Source organism: Rhinatrema bivittatum, chromosome 8, assembly GCF_901001135.1.
Source record: "Rhinatrema bivittatum chromosome 8, aRhiBiv1.1, whole genome shotgun sequence".
NCBI classification, from domain to species: domain Eukaryota; kingdom Metazoa; phylum Chordata; class Amphibia; order Gymnophiona; family Rhinatrematidae; genus Rhinatrema; species Rhinatrema bivittatum.
This window is the reverse complement of record NC_042622.1, coordinates 66,966,363-66,986,462: the sequence shown is the minus strand read 5'-3', so window position 1 is coordinate 66,986,462 and position 20,100 is coordinate 66,966,363. Positions and strand designations below refer to the sequence as shown.

Here is a 20,100-nt window from a genome sequence, read left to right as displayed (position 1 = left end):
GCAAACAAAATCAGTGTGTGCTTATTTGCAAAACACATTTAGATTCACATACTTTATAGGAACTAAAAACGTATTTCATTAAAATAAAAGAAACATTTATTAGCTTTGGAAAATTAGCTTTAACCCCTTTCAGGATGAGAAAACACAATACAAAAGACTCACTGACGAATATATTCGGGGTGGACCGGAAAGGGGTTAAATAAGTTGTAACAAAAAAACATTACCCTGCCCTATATCTCAGTTCAGTTCAAGAAAAGATGTATTTATTTATTTGAACATTTTATATATCGTCATTCTAAAAGATCACAATGGTTTACAAAATCGACGTTCATATTATAGGTCCACGACATTTAAAACATATTAATGCAAGGGTTTATATAGTAAATCGTGCTACATAAGTTCGGTTTCAATAGTCTTCATACATTAATCAGAGAGTTGTTTTAAGATACTTGATATCACTTATTCTTTGTTGTTCATTCTTCTAACATTGACTATGTTTTTTAATATTGTGGTTCTTTGCATATTGATATATTATGTTAAATCTTATTCATTTATGAAGAGTCAGGTTTTCAGCTCACGTTTGAACCTCTATTTCTGATAGCAGACACAATGGCTCTGGCAGAGAATTCCACAGCTTGGGGCCTGCTATGGAAAACATTCTGTCTCTTATTTGTGTTAGGTATGTACTTTCTGTTGTAGGTATAGATAATAGACCTTTATTTTGTGATCTTAGTGTTTGCTGTGGTGTGTATGGTTGGAGATTCACACCTATTAAGTAGGAGTTTCCATCGTTAATGATGTTAAAAATTAGTGTTAGTACTTTATAATGGATTCTGGCTTATACTGGTAGCCAGGTCAGGGCTATCAGTGAGAGGGGGTGATGTGGTCAAATTTCTTAGCCCCCAATGGAAGCCTTGCAGAAGCATTTTATAGCAACTGTAGTGGTTTTAGAAGTCCTGATGAAAGGCCTAGTAATAGGGAGTTGCAGTAGTCAATATTTGAGAAAATTAGTGTTTGTAAAACAGTGCTGAAGTCCTGGAATGTTAGTAATGGTTTCAACTGATGTAATATTCTCAGCTTGGAGTATCCTGTTTTAGTTAATTTGTTTATGTGCTTTTTCATTGTGATGTTCTCATCGACCTGTATTCCTAGGTCTCATACTTGTTCAGAGGGTATAATCTGAAAGTTACCCAAGTCCAGGGGCTGTGGTTTAACTTTGGAGGGGTTTCTTTTTAGCCATATGCTTTCAGTTTTATTTGTGTTTAGTGTTAGTTGGGTTCTTTTTTTAATTTATATTTTATTGAATTTCAAAAACATGACAAGACAAATCTGAATAGGCAAAGAAATCTATAAACCTGAATAGGCAAAGCAAATACATAATACAAAAGAAGTTCCAATAATCCCAAACAAAATACCTTCAATAAACCTATTACAAATCAAGTCCTCAATCCGGGGGGGACGGGGACGGGACCTTTATACCATTTAAATACAATTTATTACAGATATTACACATCAAGTTCAAAAGGCAGAGCAGCAAACATGGATTTTATATGGACTCTAGCTCTGAAATGACAGTTCCTTAAGTTGGCGAGACAGGAGAACTATTAATAGGTGACTTATCTGCTAGAAACAGCAACAATTGTGCTGGTTAAAAGAAAATATACAAAGCTCCTCTATATTTGAATCAACATTTACATGGGAATTTTAGGAAAAGCAAGGCTTCTACTTGTAGAGCTCTTGGTTTCAGAATCAGGAATTGTTGCCATCTTTTCTGAGTCTGATTTGCTGCATCTGGAAATACACGAACTTGTAGATTCAAAAAATGTTCAGATCTGTGCCTGAAAAATAGCTGTAACACTCAGTCTCTATCAGGCTCAAGAACAAATGTAGTTATTAAAGTAGCTGGCATAATTTCTTCCGTAAGAGATTTCTTCAAAGTCACATATAAATTATCCATATCCAATGGCGAACCTTGCTGTGGTGTTGATAAAGATTTTTTTTTTAAATTCGGAACATAGTAAACTTTATATTACTATGTAATTACTATGTAATTTAAATTGTATATTTAGTTTTTCTTCTCATTGACTATTACTTAAAGTTGCTTAAATGTTCATTGTTCCATGTAAGGCCGTCTGGCAAGTTTTTGTTCTTTGTAAACCGGTTTGATTTGCATCTAATGTAGGAAGATCGGTATAAAAAACCAAAAAATAAATAAATAAATAAACTTTAGTTGTAGGTGGTAATGCCTGTTCAGGAATTTTTAAGACCTCCAACAAGTATCTTCTAAACATGTCCTTAGGAGATACTGAAGAACATTTTGGAAAGTTTATAAATCTCAAATTACGATTTCTCATGACATTTTCTAAATTCCCTGTCTTTAAGGCCAACTGAGTATTCTCCTTTATGTTCAAAGATTGAATTGTTTTAATCGATCGAACCTCATCTTATTTTCATCACAAGATTTTTCTAACTGCAATTTAGCTGTTTCCAACATTGTGATTTTAATATCCTTATCTTTGATTTTTTTTCCATTGGATTTAATTGTGAATAAATCATTTTACTCAGGCCTTCAATAGCACTCCATATAGATTCTAAAGTTTTATGAGTTGGTCTTTCCAGAAAAGCTGAGCTTCTAGGGCTGGGAATCTTGACTTCAGGTATAGAGGAAATACCACTTGCCTCAACAACAGCCACGCCGTCTCCAAGCCGTCTCCAAGTTCAGCTCCCCACTGAATGCTAGTTGTTCTGGAAGCTTGCTCCCCAGAGGAGGCCAGCAAACCCTCCATCTCAGTTGGGAGAGGGGGGGACCCGATCTCCTATTCCTGCAATGCTTCCCCTCCCGGGGCCAACACTCTCACCAGTGCAGGATTCGGTAGGGGAGTCCAAACGCCGATTGATGAAAAGTTTGATGAATCAGAGGATAGAGCGAGTAACTTTTTCTTGCTCTTCTCCCAGCGATTCCTCCAGCGGTCTTGGTCCACGTTGTACATGGGTGTCCATTGGACCTCTCAGGGGTAAACTGGAGAGGGCTTCAGCTGAAGCCCTGTTTTTGATCCTGTCTCTTCCCAGTCGAATGCGGTATCGCAATGAGGAAATGAACGGTAGGACGCCCAGCAGCAGGGTTACTCAGTCATCTTACTCAGGCTCCTCCCCCGTGTTTAGTGTTAGTTTAAGCTGTGTCAGTACTTGTTATATTGCCTTCATGTATGTTGAAAGTGCTGATACTGTATTTTCAATTGTTTTGGCAAAAGGAATGTAGAATTGTATGTCATATATGCATAAGAAGAAATTGATTCCTAGTTTTTGCTAGTACTGTACACAAAGGAAGCATATAAATGTTGAAAAGTGTTGCTGAAAGTGCTGAACCCTAAGGGACACCTGTATCAATAGGGAATGTGTCAGAGGTGTGGTTGCCCAGTTTTATTTGGAATGTCCTGTCTGCTAGGAAAGAAGAGAATCATTTGAGGACGCTTCCTTCTATTCCAATTTTTCTCATTTGATGACATAGCAGGATATGATCCACAGTGTGGAAGGCTGCTTTTAAGTCTATTAGAACCATGATATAAGATTTGTCATTGTCAAACCCCTGTAGTACAGGGTCTATTAAAGAAATGAGTAGAGTTTCTGTTGAGCGATCTTTTCTGAATCCGAAATGATTCAGGTATAGAATATCATTGTCTTCTAGATGGTTTTTCCAATTGGTATAACACTGCTTTTTCTAGAACTTTTGTGATAAAAAGTAAGTTGGATATTGGTCTGTAATTGTCCCAGTCATCAATTCTGCCAGTTTTATTCAACATTCCCACTTAAATTCTGGCCAAAATAGAATATAAGAACATATTGGGTCAGTCCAAGGGTCCATCAAGCCCAATATCCTGTCTCCAACAATGGCCAATCCAAGACAAGAGTACCTGGCAAGTATCCAAACATTAAATAAATCCTATGCTATTAGTGCCTGCAACAGTCAGTAACTATTTCCTGTTGATTAATAGCAGTTTATGGAATTTTCCTCCAGGAACTTATCCAGCCCTTTTTTAAACCCAGCTGCACTAGCTGCCTTAATCAAATTCTCTGGCATGAATTCCAGAGCTTAATTGTGCATTGAGTGAAAAAGAATTTTCTCCAATCTACAAATTTCATCACCTCATTCGTTGTTCCCCTTTCCAGATCATTTATAAATATATTAAAAAGCACTGGTCCAAGTACAGATCTGTGAGGCACTCCACTGTTTACCTTTTTCCACTGTGAGAACAAACCATTTAGCCCTGCTCTCTGCTTCCTGTCTTTTAACCAGTTTACAATCCACAAAAGGACATTGCCTCCTATACTATGACTTTTTAGGTTTTTTTTAGAAGCCTCTTGCGAGGGACTTTGTCAAACGCCTTCTGAAAATCCAAATATACCACATCTACCGGTTCACCTTTGTCCAAGTTTATTCACCGCTTCAAAAAAATGTAGATTTGTGAGGCAAGGACTGTGATGAAGCAAGAGGGTAGGCTATCTAAAAAAGCCGTTTGAGCAACAAGATGGATTAGACGCCAAAGAAAAGTCCAAGTTTGAGCTTTATTTGAATGGGCATATGTGTAAAATTAAGTCTCCATTCAAATAAAGCTCAAACTTGGACTTTTCTTTGGCATCTAATCCAATTTGTGAGGCAAGACTTCGCTTGGATAAATTCATGTTAGCTGTGTCCCATTAAACCATGTCTAGTTATATGGTCTGTGAATTAATTTTTTATAACAGTTTCCATGATTTTTCCCGGCACTGAAGTAAGGCCTCCCCAGTCTGTAGTTTCCCAGATCACCCCTGGAGCTCTTTTTAAATATCGGGGTTACATTGGCCATCTTCCAGTCTTAAGGTACAATGGATGATTTTACTGATAGGTTGTAATAGAAATGACATTTAGTTTTTGATTTATTTTAGAACCCTGGGGTGTATATTATCTGATCCAAGTGATTTGCTATGCTTTAGTTTGTCAATCTGATCTATTACATCTTCCAGGTTCACTGTTATTTGGTTCACTTCATCTGAATCGTCACCCTTGAAAACAGTCTCTGGATTGGGTATATCCCCAACATCTTCATCAGTAAACACTGAAGCAAAAAATTAATTTAGTCTTTCTGCGATGGCCTTATTTTCCCTAACTTCCCCTTTAACCCCTCAATTATCCAATGATCCAACCAACTCCCTTGCAGGCTTCCTGCTTCGCATATATTTATTTTAAGTTTTTATTATGAGTTTTTGCCTTTCCGGCCTGATTCTTTTCAAATTCTCTTTTAGCCTGTCTTATCAATGTTTTACGTTTAACTTGCCAATGCTTATGCTTTTTCCCTTTCCTGTTTTCTTCAGATTGATCCTTCTTTCAATTTTTGAAAGATCTTCTGGCTAAAATAATCTCTTTCACCTCACCCTTTAACCGTACTGGCAATGTTTTTGCCTTCCTTCCACCTTGCTTAATGCGTGAAATGCATCTGGACTGTGCTTCTAAGATGACATTTTTAAACAAAGTATATGCCTATTCTAAACTTTTAACCTTTGCAGCTGCACCTTTGTTTTTTCTGTTTTTCTCATTTTATCAGTTACCCTTTTGAAAAATTGGTGCTAGAGCTGTGGATTTACTTATTGTCCCCCCTTCCAGTCATCAATTCAAATTTGATCATATTATGATCATTTTGTCAAATCACCCCACCACTGTTACATCTCTCACTAAATCCTGTGCATTTCTAAGAATTAGATCTAAAATATATCCCTCTCTCATTGGTTCCTGAACCAATTGTTTCCTAAAGCTGTCATGTATTCCATCCAGGAACTTTATCTCTCTAGCATGACCTGATGTTACATTTACCCAATCAATATTGAGGTAACTGAAATCTTCTATTATTGCTGCACTACCAATTTGGTTAACTTCCTTAATTTCTCTTATCATTTTATCATCTGTCTTATCATTTTGGCCAGGTGGATGGTAGAATACTCCTATCACTTGATAGATCACTTGTAATAGCAGACTCAGAATCAAGTAGCCAAGATTCAGTGACACTGAAAAAATCAGGCTGTTGATCTACTAAGGACTCCATATTCAGCCACTGTGTGGCTCTGCTAGTTAGCTAGATAAAGTTACTGTATATTCAGTAGTGCAGCGGCAAGTTGTATATACCCAGCTATCTTAAACTTAGCGGGATAAATTTAATCGGCTAACTTTAGGACAGCTCTACAGAATGACCAGAGTTTGTCGGATACATTATCTGGCTAACTCTGAATATCTGAGTTAGGAAGATAATGTATCCCATGTTCTGGAGGTGGTCCAGGAGGAGTACTGCCCACTCTGACATCTGCAGCTGCCTTTAACTTCAGTCTAACTCAGTTCCTCCATGGAAAGCCTCTGGAACACCCCTTCACTTATCCAGCCAAATTCTAGCCAGATAATAGAATTTAGCCAGATAAGTGGCCACATTTTCCTTTTGTAGAACAGCTTTCTGCAAGTAAAATGTACCCGCAGGCGTGAAATCCCTGCAAGCAGTTTAAAACTTGTGTCAGGAACATACAAAATTTATATCAACCATCTATTAATTGTAACTACTGTATCCAGCTGAAAAATAAGAAGTGCTATTCTTCCTATTTCTGAACATCATTAAGAAATTTGAGGGATACAGTACATTTTATTAAACTACTTTGCAGATAACTGTATAATCCATCTTTGTTCATTACTAGCCTGGCTCTGTAGTGGATTGCACAAAAATGGGACATGAGCTAATTGTAGTATCAATCGATAGCATGTTGTACTGAATTGTAGCTTAAACTCTTTTCTTATAAATGCAGCTACTAAGCTCTAAGCCCTGGTGAGTCTCCATCGATCAGGCTTATGCCATGGGGAGGTTAATATTCAAAAGAGTTGTCTGGCTAATTTTGGGGTCTCAACCAGACAAATCTTCGGGGGGGGGGGGGGGTTAAGTTTCTAGCTGCTTAGCAGATAAAATTTGTGTGCATCAACCCATGCATACGATTTACCTGCGTAAAAAGAGGCAGGGCTGGAGGTTTTCCCAAACCCAGTTAAACTTTATGTGCTTAGCCCTGATGCTTCAACTTTGGCCAGATAAAGTTTTCCATGTAAAATCCTGTTGGAAAAAAAGCTGTACTAAAGTTATCCAGGTAAAGTTATGCACCTGACTTTATCTGGGTATATTCAGCAACAGACTTATCCAGGTAAATCCCGCTAAATATCCAGATAAAAGTACACACATACCATTACCTGGATAACTTTCCCACTCACTGGCTGTTTGAATATCGACCTCCAAATGTCTTCTGTTTAAGCAAACTAACTATACTATGAAACTAGGCAGCCATGTTTCCATCCTTTATCCTGTAAGAATGTTTATTATTTGTCTTGCAGAGTTACAGTGACCAAGGTGAGACAAAAAGTCCTCAAGCCAACCAACCTTCAAAAATGATCCTACCAAAACAGTCAATGTACAATATGGCACCACAGGCCTCTTCACCATATCCAGGCTTGGGGTCTTTCCTCTCTCCATCAGATCTTCAGAATTACTGTGGACATCCTCATCCCAGCATTCCCAGGACCCTCAATTCCAAATCTATGTTGCCCAGTATCAGTGCCTCACCTCCTCCTTCATTCCAGATTAGCCCACCTCTCCATCAGCAGTTGTCCTTACGCCACCCACAGAGCTCTATCCTCAACCAGCCAATTGGCATGCAGCAGGTCCAACAACAATCCATCTTGTCTCCCTCCATGGCACTGCAGGTACAGCCCCCAATGAATTCTTCACCTCCAGGGCAACAGGTGAGTTTGTGATCTGAAATCCTGTAATTATTGTTATCAGTGTAAGAAAAACATTTTTTTAATCACCATTCCTTCCTAGAACTACACATGTGGAGAAATATAGTATGTTTGATATACAAATATGAAACCTTTGCTGCCAAAAATTATATTAGACTTGGATAATTTCAGAAAATCTGAAATCCTGCAATTATTTTTATGATATTCCAAACCATTTGCTTGTGCAAATAGTGATTTACATGCATGAATTAGCTATCTAAAAATCCCCCCCCCCCCTCAAATATGGCCTTATTTCCGACCTTATTAAATTTATCACTTCTAGGCAAGTGCCCACAGGAACAGAATGGAGTAGAATTTCAAAGGGTTACGCGCGTAACCCCGAAAACCTACCCCTGCGCGCGCCGAGCCTATTTTGCATAGGCCCGGCAGCACACACAAGTCCCGGGACGCGCATATGTCCTGGGGCTTTGAAAAAGGGGCGGGAAGGGGATGGGACGGGGGTGGTCCCGAGTCCTCTGACACAGTGGCTGTGCCAGGGCATGGTGCTCCGGCAGCCGGCCGGCTTGCACAAGATACGCCTGCAAGAGACAAGCGTAAAAAATAAAATAAGTTGGGGGGGGTTAGATAGGGGAAGGTGGGGGGCCGCGAAAAAAGTTCCCTCCGAGGCCGCTCCAATTTCAGAGCGGCCTTGGAGGGAATGGGGAAAGCCATCGGGGCTCCCCTAGGGCTTGGCGCGCGCAAGGTGCACAAGTGTGCACTCCCCTTGCGCGCACCGACCCCAGATTTTATAACATACACGCGGCAGAGCGCGCATGTTATAAAATTGGGTGTACATTTGTGCGCACCGGGTAGCGCACACAAATGTACCCCGCGCGCATAGGATTAAAAATCGGCCCCAATATGTTTGCATGTGCACATTTATGGTGAAATGTTTTCCTTTCCAGTATTTAAAGGAAATTAAGATTTTGACAAAATATGTGCTATTTCCAAAATTGTGCAAGTAAACAGACTTCTAGCCTTTTTATATTTTTGTCAGTCATTCTCTGACCATATCCATCTATGTCAATTTTCTTTGATGCATAACTTTCAATTTATATGCCTTTTGCAGTTATTCACTTATGGGCTAATTTTAATCCCAGCAGATACGTGCGTGGCCGAGCGCATTTTCTAAATGGCCAGGCCATGCACGGATCTGCTAATGTGCATGGAAGAGCTGGGGTTAAGAAAAGGGGAGACCGGGAGAAGGGTCTGGAAGGGGTTCAAGCCGGGAGCCAGCTGGAACACCGCCATTTTGCACTGTTCTGGGGAAGCACGCACCAGCAACCAGCCGGCACACATAACTTACTTCTGCTCCTTAGAGCAGGTAAGTTGTTAAACAAAAAAAAAATAAGAGTTGATAGGTAGGGTTTAAGGGTCGGGGTGGAGAGGGGAAAAGGGAGGAAGGGTAGGTAGGGGGATAGGGAAGTTCCCTCCCAGTCCACTAATTGGAGCAGACTGGGAGGAAACTGGGCAAAAGCCTGATCGTGTTGCTGCGTGTACTTTAAAAAAAATTCTCCCCCTGCACATGCGAGTCACGACACACGCACACTTGCGCATGCCAATACAAAATCGGGCACACGTGCATGCGTGAATCATTTTATAACATGTGCACGGCGACACACGCATGTTATAAAATCAGCGCGTCCGGGAACTGCACACAAATGGACGCCCGCGTGTTTTTTAAAAATCTACCTTTTAACTTTGAGCGTTATGCACATAATTATAAAAGTTAACATGCATATGTTGAAAAAGGACATAGACACATAATAAACACATTTTGGAAATTAGCACTTAGTGTAAAGAATGCCTTAGGAAATTTTGTAAACCCTCTGCAATGCACTTTTCCAATCTTGTTTGACTTGTTTTTTGCCTCGTCTTTTAATCTGGACCAATGTGTATGTCATCGTTAATAAACAAAATAACTCTTCACATTGTACTCTGCACTAAAGCTTAATGTCAAATCTTTAAAACCTAGAAAAATAGCTGTTGTTTGATTGCATAATTATGTTGCTGTTGCCTTCCACAACCCACATAATTACAACTTGAGTAGGAGACAGTTCTTAAATGGGCAATCTTTACAAAAATCTATTTTCTGGCCATTCCATGGGTCGGGTTATTCTTTCTTTTAACTTGTAAAAGATAAGGGAGGCCTATAGTCAAGAAAAGAATACTATAATCAAAGTTTTTTCATCTGTCACATTTTAGTGAAAAGGGCAAAAATAAGCATTATACCAATGACAAGATAACAAATAGTAATGGAAGTTATAAGAAGGTCTTTGAATATTCTAGTCTATGCCAAGAGTGTCTGCTCATTTTTCTAATGTTTCTGACACAGGTTAGTGGAGAATCTACCCTCTCCAGTTACAGCAAAGTCTTTTATAAAAAGAAAGTAGTGAAAGTGATCATAGCACGAGTAGCACATGGACAGCACAGTGTTCAGAGGAATTTGCCAGGGTAACTAAGCAGTGAGCCAGGTAAATATCCTGAGCTGTGAGAATTGGCTCCCATCAGTGGCTTTAAAGTAGGTGCAAAATTCAATGGTATTTTTGTACCCACTGTCCTTGCTGGCCATACATTTTCAAAGGGAAACTTCACCAGATGCAAAGTACCCATGGAAATGCAAATTACCGGGGTGCTTTAAAAAGTGCTCCCTAAAGTATAATGAAAGTGAGAGTGTAGAAGAATGGATTGAAGAGGGGAGGGTGCAGGAGCAGAGGTGTGTGTGTTTGGAGGGGGGGGGAGTTAAAATGTGACAAGGGTAGAAGGTATAGTGGAACAGAGAACTGTAGTGGAGATGTGCATGAAATATAAGAGGTATCCTGTTTAGAAGGGGAGAGGGGTCAGGGAATGGGGGCTGATATGGAAGAGCAGAGATCTGCAAGAGTGCAGGAGATATGCAGGAACAGTGGCTAGGAAGGGGAATGGAAGAATGGTGAGGAATTTTGGAGAAGCAGGAAGGGGGTTGAGGTGGAAGGCCAGCATCTTGCACCTAAAGCTATCCTATAGCTCCTTCTCACCCCGTGAAGAAATATAAATGGAATGGAATGGAGGAAGAGTAGAGTATTGGGGCAGGGTTGGTGGAATGTGGAGGAGCAGGTTCTAATCTGTATAGGAGGTGATGCAGTAGTGATGACTGAGTGAAGATAAATGTCATGAGGAAAAGTATCCAGTTAATATATAAAGAATGCCAGAATCCCAACATGTATCAATATACAAATGGTGTCTCAGCATAATCAAAATCTTTGCCAGAAAGGTTTCAGTCATTTATTCTGATGTTGTGTAATCATGCAACTGGTGCATTGATGTATTATATATTTTTTATTGTTTTAATCTGCTGTGCAACCAGCACCAAAACCGGTTTAAGTGAAACACAACAAAAACATAAGAGCCAACAATCCATTGGAGACCACTTTTCTAATGAATGAATCTTCTACTGCAAAGGCACACGTTGGAAAGTTCTAACAAATGCCTCAATTATATGCGACACGCCATCTGTGATGAAAGATAAGAAACACTACACAGTTCTGATACCAACCAGTGTTATGATGTTTTCTGGCATTAGAGAAAAGTTTGAAATGAATAAGAGCGTATCTTTCTAGCTGCAAATAGGATGGCCATCTGATCATACACCTATGTACCAGCGATATCATTACACAATATCGGGATAAAGTACTAAGACTTTTATGGCACAGCTTTTTGACCATGCTGAACTCCATTGCCTCTTATATTCTATGGTACTATTTATTTTGAGACATCATTTGTTATCAATGAATATACATTTTTGATGTGCATTTGTTTATAGTCTATAGTTTTTTGTTGGGATTGTGGCATCCTCTGTATTTTCATTTGCTAATTTTGTTAATAATGTCTTTGCCCTTGTTGTTTTTACACATTCCTCAAAGGGTGCTTCAATCAGCAAACAAAGACTTATTACCAGTTCTGTCAATAAAAACAGCACATCTCACACACAGGTCAGGGATAGGGCCATTTCACTCGCAGCACCAAAATTCTGGAATACAATGCCAGCAAACTTTAGGTTGCAACAAGACTGCAGGCAATTTAAGAAGGACCTGAAAACTTGGTTATACACACAGGCTTTTAAACAAATGGAAGGTGACCCCAAGAGCAAATAGTTGATATTTTCTTAGTATTCATGATTTTTTGCTTTTATTCTTATTTGATTTCTTTTATGCTTTCTTAACGATTTTATTTATGTAATTGTTTTTTTAAGTTTTATCCTTTGACATTATTTTGTTATTTTTACTTACATTTTTAGTATCATTTTTTAATTATAATCTTATTTTATTTTATTGTGCGATTTGTAAACCGTTATGATGGTGTCTCCAAACGATGGTATAGAAAAAAACCCTTATTAAATAAATATTATCATACCACATGAGGTGAAGTATCACCAGACATGAGCAGAAGGAGGGGTTGGGGGTCCTGGAGAAGAGGATAAGCTTCAAGGGTAGTGGGGAGGGGGAGGACCATCATTGTGGGAAGCAGGAGGGATACTGGGTGAAAGTTGAGGATGAATGTCACCAGGATGTGGAACAAGTAATGTAGAGGATTGAGAGTGGGTGGGAAAGGAAGAATAGTGTCACCAGGGTTGGACAGGAGAAGAGAAATTATCAAAGACAGGGAGGTCAGGAGTGTCAACAAGAGGAAAAGTTAGAAGAGAGTGTTTCAGGGAAAGGGGTGTCACCAGTTGAAGCAAGGGAGGGAAAAGCATCATGGAGTGGTCAGAGGATGAACATCACTATTAGGGAGATGAGGAGGAGTGTCATTGTTGGGGGGGGAGGGGGTTTGGTTAAGAAATGTTGTCACTAGCAGATGAGCAGAGAAAGAAGAGCATAGAAAGTGTGGGGGAGAATCAACACTAGGATGACATGAAAAGGGAACTGTCAGAGAGACAAGCATTGACATGGGGAGTCAGGAGATTGTCAATAGGAGAGGAGAGCCAGCAGAATGGGGGGTGGTCTTGGAAGGAAAGGAGAGTGAGGAGGATCAGTGTTAGGGGGATGAGAAATCAAAAAATTGAAGACAAGCTTCAAGAGCTATAAGCAAGGTGGAGGGAGTGACCAGCACATGCCTTCTCCGCTTCTGCATGTAAGAGCAGAGGTGGAAACATATGACCGAATTTTAAAATGGCCACGCGTATAAAAAAACGGGGGTTACTCATGTGGCCAGACCTTGCGTGCACCATGTGCATTTTCAAAGGGGCCCAGCCATGCGCGTAATCTTACAAAATTGGGCCCCCCTGCACGCGCCACCTGCACATGCATGCAGCCATGGGATTTTATAACGTGTGCGCCAGCGCACACATTTTATAAAATTGGTGAGCACACCTTTTAAAATCTACTCCATAGGGTCCTGTTTACTAAGCATTTTTCCGATAGAGATAGACTGGGAGAAAACCTTTTGTAAATGACTCCCATACAGGCTGATTCTGTAAAGCGCACTCAGCTAAGCATACCTTTTAACTTGGTTTGGACGCATGTTGTGGAGACGTGTCCACAACCCCTTATACAATAAGGGGTTTAGCGCATCCACAATGCGCTTCCAAACCCCTCTCTGAAACTAATAGCGCTCATCAGATGCAAATGTATGTTGATGAAGCTATTAGCCATTCGCCCTGGATACAGGAAAAAAATGTACGGTTGATCCGCACATTTTTCGCTTGAATATTAGCACCTGCCCAAGGGCAGGCGTTAATTTATGAGCAGCCCAAAAAAGTGCAGAGAAAAGCAGACAAAATATGGTAGCAATATTAAGTCAGAGGAACCAAAAGATAAAAAAAAAACAGGTTTAAAAAAATGTAAAAAAAAATATATGACTGTGGGTCAGGTGAGGAAAACAGTCGCTCAGTTTTACAAGCGTACATTTTCTTAACCCGTGGCTATGCACCGGTTAGGAAAACAGATGCGCGTAAAATTGAGCATCCATTTTCTAAACACGCTGACAGCCCCCTCTCCTGGACCAAGGAGGCACTAGGGGCGTCCAGTTGTCCCTAGCACCTCCTTTTAGTGCGACTCCTCTTTTGCATTCTGTATCGAGCGCCAGGAGAGGGGGGCTGAGCCCTGGTTAAAAGAGTGGATGCCAAAAACGGACATGCTTTTTTAGTGCGTCCATACTGTATTGGCCTGACAGCTGGTTGCATGCACGGAAGTTCAGTACATGCACTGTTTTTTTCCATGTGCACTGTGCTTAATTGTGGTGACAAAAAAATACAGGTAGCTTGACAAGGGTTTAAGGCATTACTTTTACAACCCTAATAAGAGTTCACTGTAAGAGAGCTTCAGTATTTCTCAGGTAGGTTTGGCATTATGAACAGTAAATTGAGAGGAATTAACTTTTGAGATGTTGCTAACCAAACACAAATATACAAGGTTTTTGCGGTCTGTTTAGTAGAAACTAAGTATTGTCAGTATTTTGTGTTCTCACAGGACAAGCAGGATGGTAGTCCTCGCATATGGGTGACATCATCAGGATGGAGCCCAATCACGGAAAACTTCTATCAAAGTTTCCAGAACTTTGACTGGCCCCTACTGGGCATGCCCAGCATGGCACTAACCCTGCAGCCAGCAGGGGTCCCCCTTCAGTCTTCTTTTTTCTACGCAGCAGTAGCCTCATGGTTTAGGAGCTCTGAAGAGATTCCTGACAGGAATTTTCCTCAGAGAATTATTTAAACTTAAATTGCCCTACAGGGGTCCCTCCTCTAACTTTTCTCAGGCCTCGGTACTCCGGTAAGTTTTTTGACCATGTTCCATCGATTACAGTCGAGTTTGGCCCTCGCGGCCTACTGGCCATTGACCGTACCGCGGCTCAATTTTTTTCTGTGGCCATGGCGTCGGGGTTCCATCGATGCCCGGACTGTACTCACATCATGTCTATCACAGCACCCCATGGAGTCTGTGTAATGTGTTTAGGCCGTGAGCATGATGTCCTGACTTGTACCAAATGTGCCCTCATGACACCAAAAGGTCGCAAAGCCAGAATGGAGAAGATGGAACTTCTCTTTCGTGCTCAGACCCCGACACCGTCCATCGCATCGACATCATCGGAACCGGCACCATCGACATCGCGCCAGCATCGTCCACCGTCCGGTGACCATCCGCCATCTACGTCTTCACGGCCATCGACGCCCGCTACTCCTGGGGATCGCAGGGAGAAACATTGACATCGTAGGACTCGGACCATCGAGGGAGCGAAATCATCGACCGAGCCACTGTCTGAGCCACCGTCGAAGAAGCCCCGTCCAGGAAAGGCACCGACCATTCCTGCGACCGGGTCACTGAGGCCACCCTCACCCGATCGGGGTTTGGGAGTCGCGATTCCGCCTGTAAAGGTGGTCCCTCCAACTGTGCCTCTGCCTCCCTCTTCTGTTCAGGAGCCGGGGCTGCTTGCTCCAGGTCTCCAAGAAGAACTGGACCGGCTGGTTCAGGAGGCCATCGACAAGGCGATGCAACGGCTCCAGGTTCCTCCGGCACCGAGGGTGGAACCAATTACCGACCCGATTGCAGCAGCGCTGGCACCGCTGCTATCCCGGATGGAGGCGTTCATGTCCGCCCTTCCACCGGTGGTTCCCGGGTCTCTGATGGCTCTGGTGCCCTCCCCGTTGACAACTTCATCGGGAGGAGAAACACTGTTCCGCATTCCTCCATCGGGAGTTCTGCCTCAGCCATCGATGCCAATTCGTCCCTCGCCACCGATTCATCCATCGGTGCCGATACGATCATCGGCGCGATTGATGCCGTTGATGCCGGCACCGATACCTTCCGCACCATCTTCGGTGCCCCCGGTGATTCCTCCGATTTTCTCAGAGCCTCGACCGGGGCCTTCAGGTATCCAACCCCCTTCTCATCCAACAGGTCAGTCTGCTGATCCTTATGACACCTGGGGTGATGATACTTCCACAGACATCAATGACTTACCTTCACCTCCTTCTCCTACTGAAAGTAGAAAGCGTTCTCCTCCAGAGGACCTTTCTTTCATTAATTTTGTGAAGGAAATGTCTGAGTTGGTCCCTTTTCAACTTCAGACGGAACAGGATGATAGGCACCAGATGATGAAGTTGCTCTAATTCCTGGATGCTCCCAAAGTGATCACTTCTATTCCCATTCATCAAGTTCTTCTTGACCTCCTCAAAAAGAACTGGGAGAACCCTGGATCCATTGCTCCAGTACACAGAAAGGCTGACACTACCTATTTAGTACAGTCAGCCCCTGGCTTTCAAAAATCTCAGCTCGACCACCACTTAGTTGTGGTAGAGTTGGCTCAAAAGAAGGCAAAAAGGTCGAAGCCTCACTCATCTACCCCACCTGTTAAGGAACAGAGGTTCCTAGACAATATTGGTCAACGAGTGTTCCAAGGCGCCATTCTCATCTCCCAAATTGCGGCTTACCAACTTTATATGACCCAATATAATAGGGTCATCTTCAAGCAGATACAGGACTTCTCTGAAACCCTGCCTGAACAATTTCAGGACCAGCTTCAAAACCTTGTAAACAAGGGTTTTGAGGCAGGAAAACATGAGATTAGGACATCTTATGATATCTTCAACACCTCTACTAGAGTGTCTGCAGCTTCTATTTCGGCAAGACGATGGGCCTGGCTCAAATCTTCTGACCTTCGCCCAGAAGTACAAGACCGGTTATCTGACCTACCATGTGTAGGAGACAATCTGTTCGGTGAACAGATCCAGCGAATGGTGGCTGAATTAAAGGACCATCATGAGACCCTTAAACAGCTTTCATCGATACCTTCCGACTTCTTAAGACAGCCCTTCAGGAAGGACTCTAAGACGTCATTCTACCATCCGAGGAAGGCTTATCCTCCACCAACAAAGTCTTGAACTACGAGACCTTATCAAAAGCCTCAGCCTCGCCAAGCCCGGAAGCAGAAACCACAAGCAGCTTCCCAGCCGGGGCCTGCTTCAGGTTTTTGACTTCCACTTCAAGAGCAGCAGCCCTATTCCTCTGCCAAACATACCAGTGGGAGGTCGATTATGCCACTTTCACAACATGTGGCAATCAATCACAACCGACCAGTCGGTGCTAGCAATCATTGCTCAGGGTTACTACCTGAACTTTCTCGCTCTACCACCGGACTCACCACCTCTTCGGACGTGGGGGACATCCAACCACTCTGTCCTTCTGGATCAGGAGGTTTCCCTCCTCCTCAAGTTAAAAGGATTAGAACCGGTCCCACACTCGCAGCAAGGCCTAGGGTTCTATTCCCGGTACTTTCTGATCCCCAAAAAATCCGGGGGAGTCCGTCCAATTCTGGACCTACGTGCTCTCAACAAGTACCTCCAGCGGAAAAAGTTCAAGATTGTAACCTTGGGGTTGCTCCTACCTCTTCTACAAAGAGGAGACTGGCTCTGCTCTCTGGACCTCCAGGACGCATACACACACATTGCAATAACTCTAACTCATCGCAAATACCTCAGTTTTTTAGTAGGCCCCAAGCACTATCAATACCAAGTGCTTCCTTTCGGCCTAGTATCTGCACCACGAGTCTTCACCAAATGCCTCGTAGTTGTCGCAGCTTTCCTCAGAAAAGAAGGTGTTCACGTCTACCCCTATCTGGATGACTGGTTAGTCAGGGCTCCAACCCAGCAAGCCGCTTGGTCATCCCTCGATTTCATCCTACACACTCTAATAATTTCGCTAGGATTTCTCGTCAATTACGGAAAATCCTATTTAATCCCATCTCAAACCTTGTCGTGCATTGCAGCAGACTTGGACACCTTGCAGGCAAAAGCCTTTCTACCTCAACAACGCGTGCTAACACTCGTGTTTCTAGCTCACCAGTTGCAGTCTCAACATATAGCAACAGCTGGTCAATTCCTCGTCCTTCTGGGACATATTAGTTGGCTTAGGCCACACTGGATCATTTCCCTCACCTTGTCACTCCTTGTTCTACCATGTTATTTTGTTTCCAAGTTGTTTTCTTCCTTGTTCACTGTAAGACATATCCCATGTCATTTGTTTGATGGTTTAAATGTAAACCGAGGTGATTAGTAACTCTGTTACCTGAACCTCGGTATAAAAAAGCTTTAAATAAATAAATAAATGGCATCCTCAGTCCATGTCACACCAATGGCCCGCTTGGCCATGAGACTCATGCATTGGACTCTAAGGTCACAATGGATTCAAGCTGTTCAGCTTCTGTTGACCATTGTCCACATCACCGACTTACTCCGTCTGTCTCTCGCCTGGTGGAAAGATCAGAACAATCTCCTCCAGGGACTGCCATTTCAAGTGCCAGATCCTCAACTCATTCTCACCACGACGCTTCCAACCTTGGCTGGGGAGCCCACGGGGACAATCTACAGACACAAGGATCTTGGTCTCTAGGGGAAGCCAAACATCAAATAAACTTCCTAGAACTTCGAGCAATGCGATATGCTCTCAGGGCTTTTCAGGAACGCCTGTCAAATCACGTCATCCTGATTCAGACAGACAACCAGGTGGCCATGTGGTACATCAACAAGCAGGGAGGCACAGGCTCCTTCCTTCTGTGTCAGGAAGCTGCGCAGATTTTGGCGGAAGCGCTCTCTCACTCGATGTACCTCAGGGCCACCTACTTGCCGGGAGTGGACAATGTCTTGGCAGACAAACAGTCGCATCTTCCAACCACACGAGTGGTCTCTCAACCCCTCGGTAGCGACCTCAATCTTCCGACAGACCTCTTTGCGTCCCCTCAGAACCACAAAGTCGACAATTTCTGCTCCCTCATTCGCAGCGAACTCTCTCAGCCCAGAGATGCATTCTCCCTCTTGTGGGCAACCGGTCTGCTCTATGCATGCCCTCCACTTCCTCTTCGCATGCCCTCCACTTCCTCTTCTCTCGAAGACTCTCATGAAGCTACGTCAGGACAAGGGAACCATGATCCTGATAGCACCTCACTGGCCACGCCAAGTGTAGTTTCCCATACTTCAGGATCTCTCCATCTGCAGTCACATTCCCTTAAGAACATAAGAACATAAGAAAATGCCATACTGGGTCAGACCAAGGGTCCATCAAGCCCAGCATCCTGTTTCCAACAGTGGCCAATCCAGGCCATAAGAACCTGGCAAGTACCCAAAAACTAAGTCTATTCCATGTAACCATTGCTAATGGCAGTGGCTATTCTCTAAGGGGTAGATTTTAAGAGGCGCGCGAACAGCCTACTTTTGCTTGCGCATCAGACTCAAGCAAAAGTACGCTGGATTTTAGTAGATACGCGCGGAGCCGCGCGTATCCACTAAAATCCTGGATCGGCGCACGCAAGGCTATCGATTTTGTATAGCCTGCGCGCGCCGAGCCGCGCTGCCTCCCCCCGTTCCCTCCAAGGCCGCTCCGAAATTGGAGCGGCCTCGGAGGGAACTTTCCTTTGCCCTCCCCTCACCTTACCCTCCCTTCCCCTACCTAACCCACCCACCCGGCCCTGTCTACACCCCCCCCCTTACCGTTGTCGGGGGATTTACGCCTCCCGGAGGGAGACGTAAATCCCCGCGCGCCAGCGGGCCTGCTGCGCGCCGGGCCGCGACCTGGGGGCGGGTACGGAGGGCGCGGCCACGCCCCCAGGCCGTAGCCACGCCCCGTACCCGCCCCCAAAACGCGGCCGACACGCCCCCGAAACGCCGCGTCGACCGGGCCCGCCCCCCGACACGCCCCCGACACGCCCCCCCTCCGAGAACCCCGGGACTTACGCGAGTCCCGGGGCTCTGCGCGCGCCGGGAGGCCTATGTAAAATAGGCTTCCCGGCGCGCAGGGCCCTGCTCGCCTAAATCCGCCCGGTTTTGGGCGGATTTAGGCGAGCAGGGCTCTGAAAATCTACCCCTAAGTGAACTTAATAGCAGGTAATGGACTTCTCCTCCAAGAACTTATCCAATCCTTTTTTAAACACAGCTATACTAACTGCACGAACCACATTCTCTGGCAACAAATTCCAGAGTTTAATTGTGCGTTGAGTAAAAAAGAACTTTCTCCGATTAGTTTTAAATGTGCCCCATGCTAACTTCATGGAGTGTCCCCTAGTCTTTCTACTATCCGAAAGAGTAAATAACCGATTCACATCTACCCGTTCTAGACCTCTCATGATTTTAAACACCTCTATCATATCCTCCCTCAGTCGTCTCTTCTCCAAGCTGAAAAGTCCTAACCTCTTTAGTCTTTCCTCATAGGGGAGTTGTTCCATTCCCCTTATCATTTTGGTAGCCCTTCTCTGTACCTTCTCCATCGCAATTATATCTTTTTTGAGATGCGGCGACCAGAATTGTA

At 43.3% G+C, this 20,100-nt stretch overlaps 1 protein-coding gene across 6 annotated transcripts in view; it reads left to right on the top strand.

Moving 5' to 3' along the window:
• The window catches only part of TOX2 (TOX high mobility group box family member 2), a 725,581-nt gene that overhangs the window by 698,152 nt on the left and 7,329 nt on the right, over positions 1-20,100 (top strand). For all 6 annotated transcript variants that reach the window (XM_029612512.1, XM_029612516.1, XM_029612518.1 and 3 more), the window contains one exon: positions 7,388-7,795. In XM_029612512.1, the coding sequence (XP_029468372.1) occupies positions 7,388-7,795 (408 nt within the window). The remainder of the gene's footprint in view (positions 1-7,387; positions 7,796-20,100) is intronic.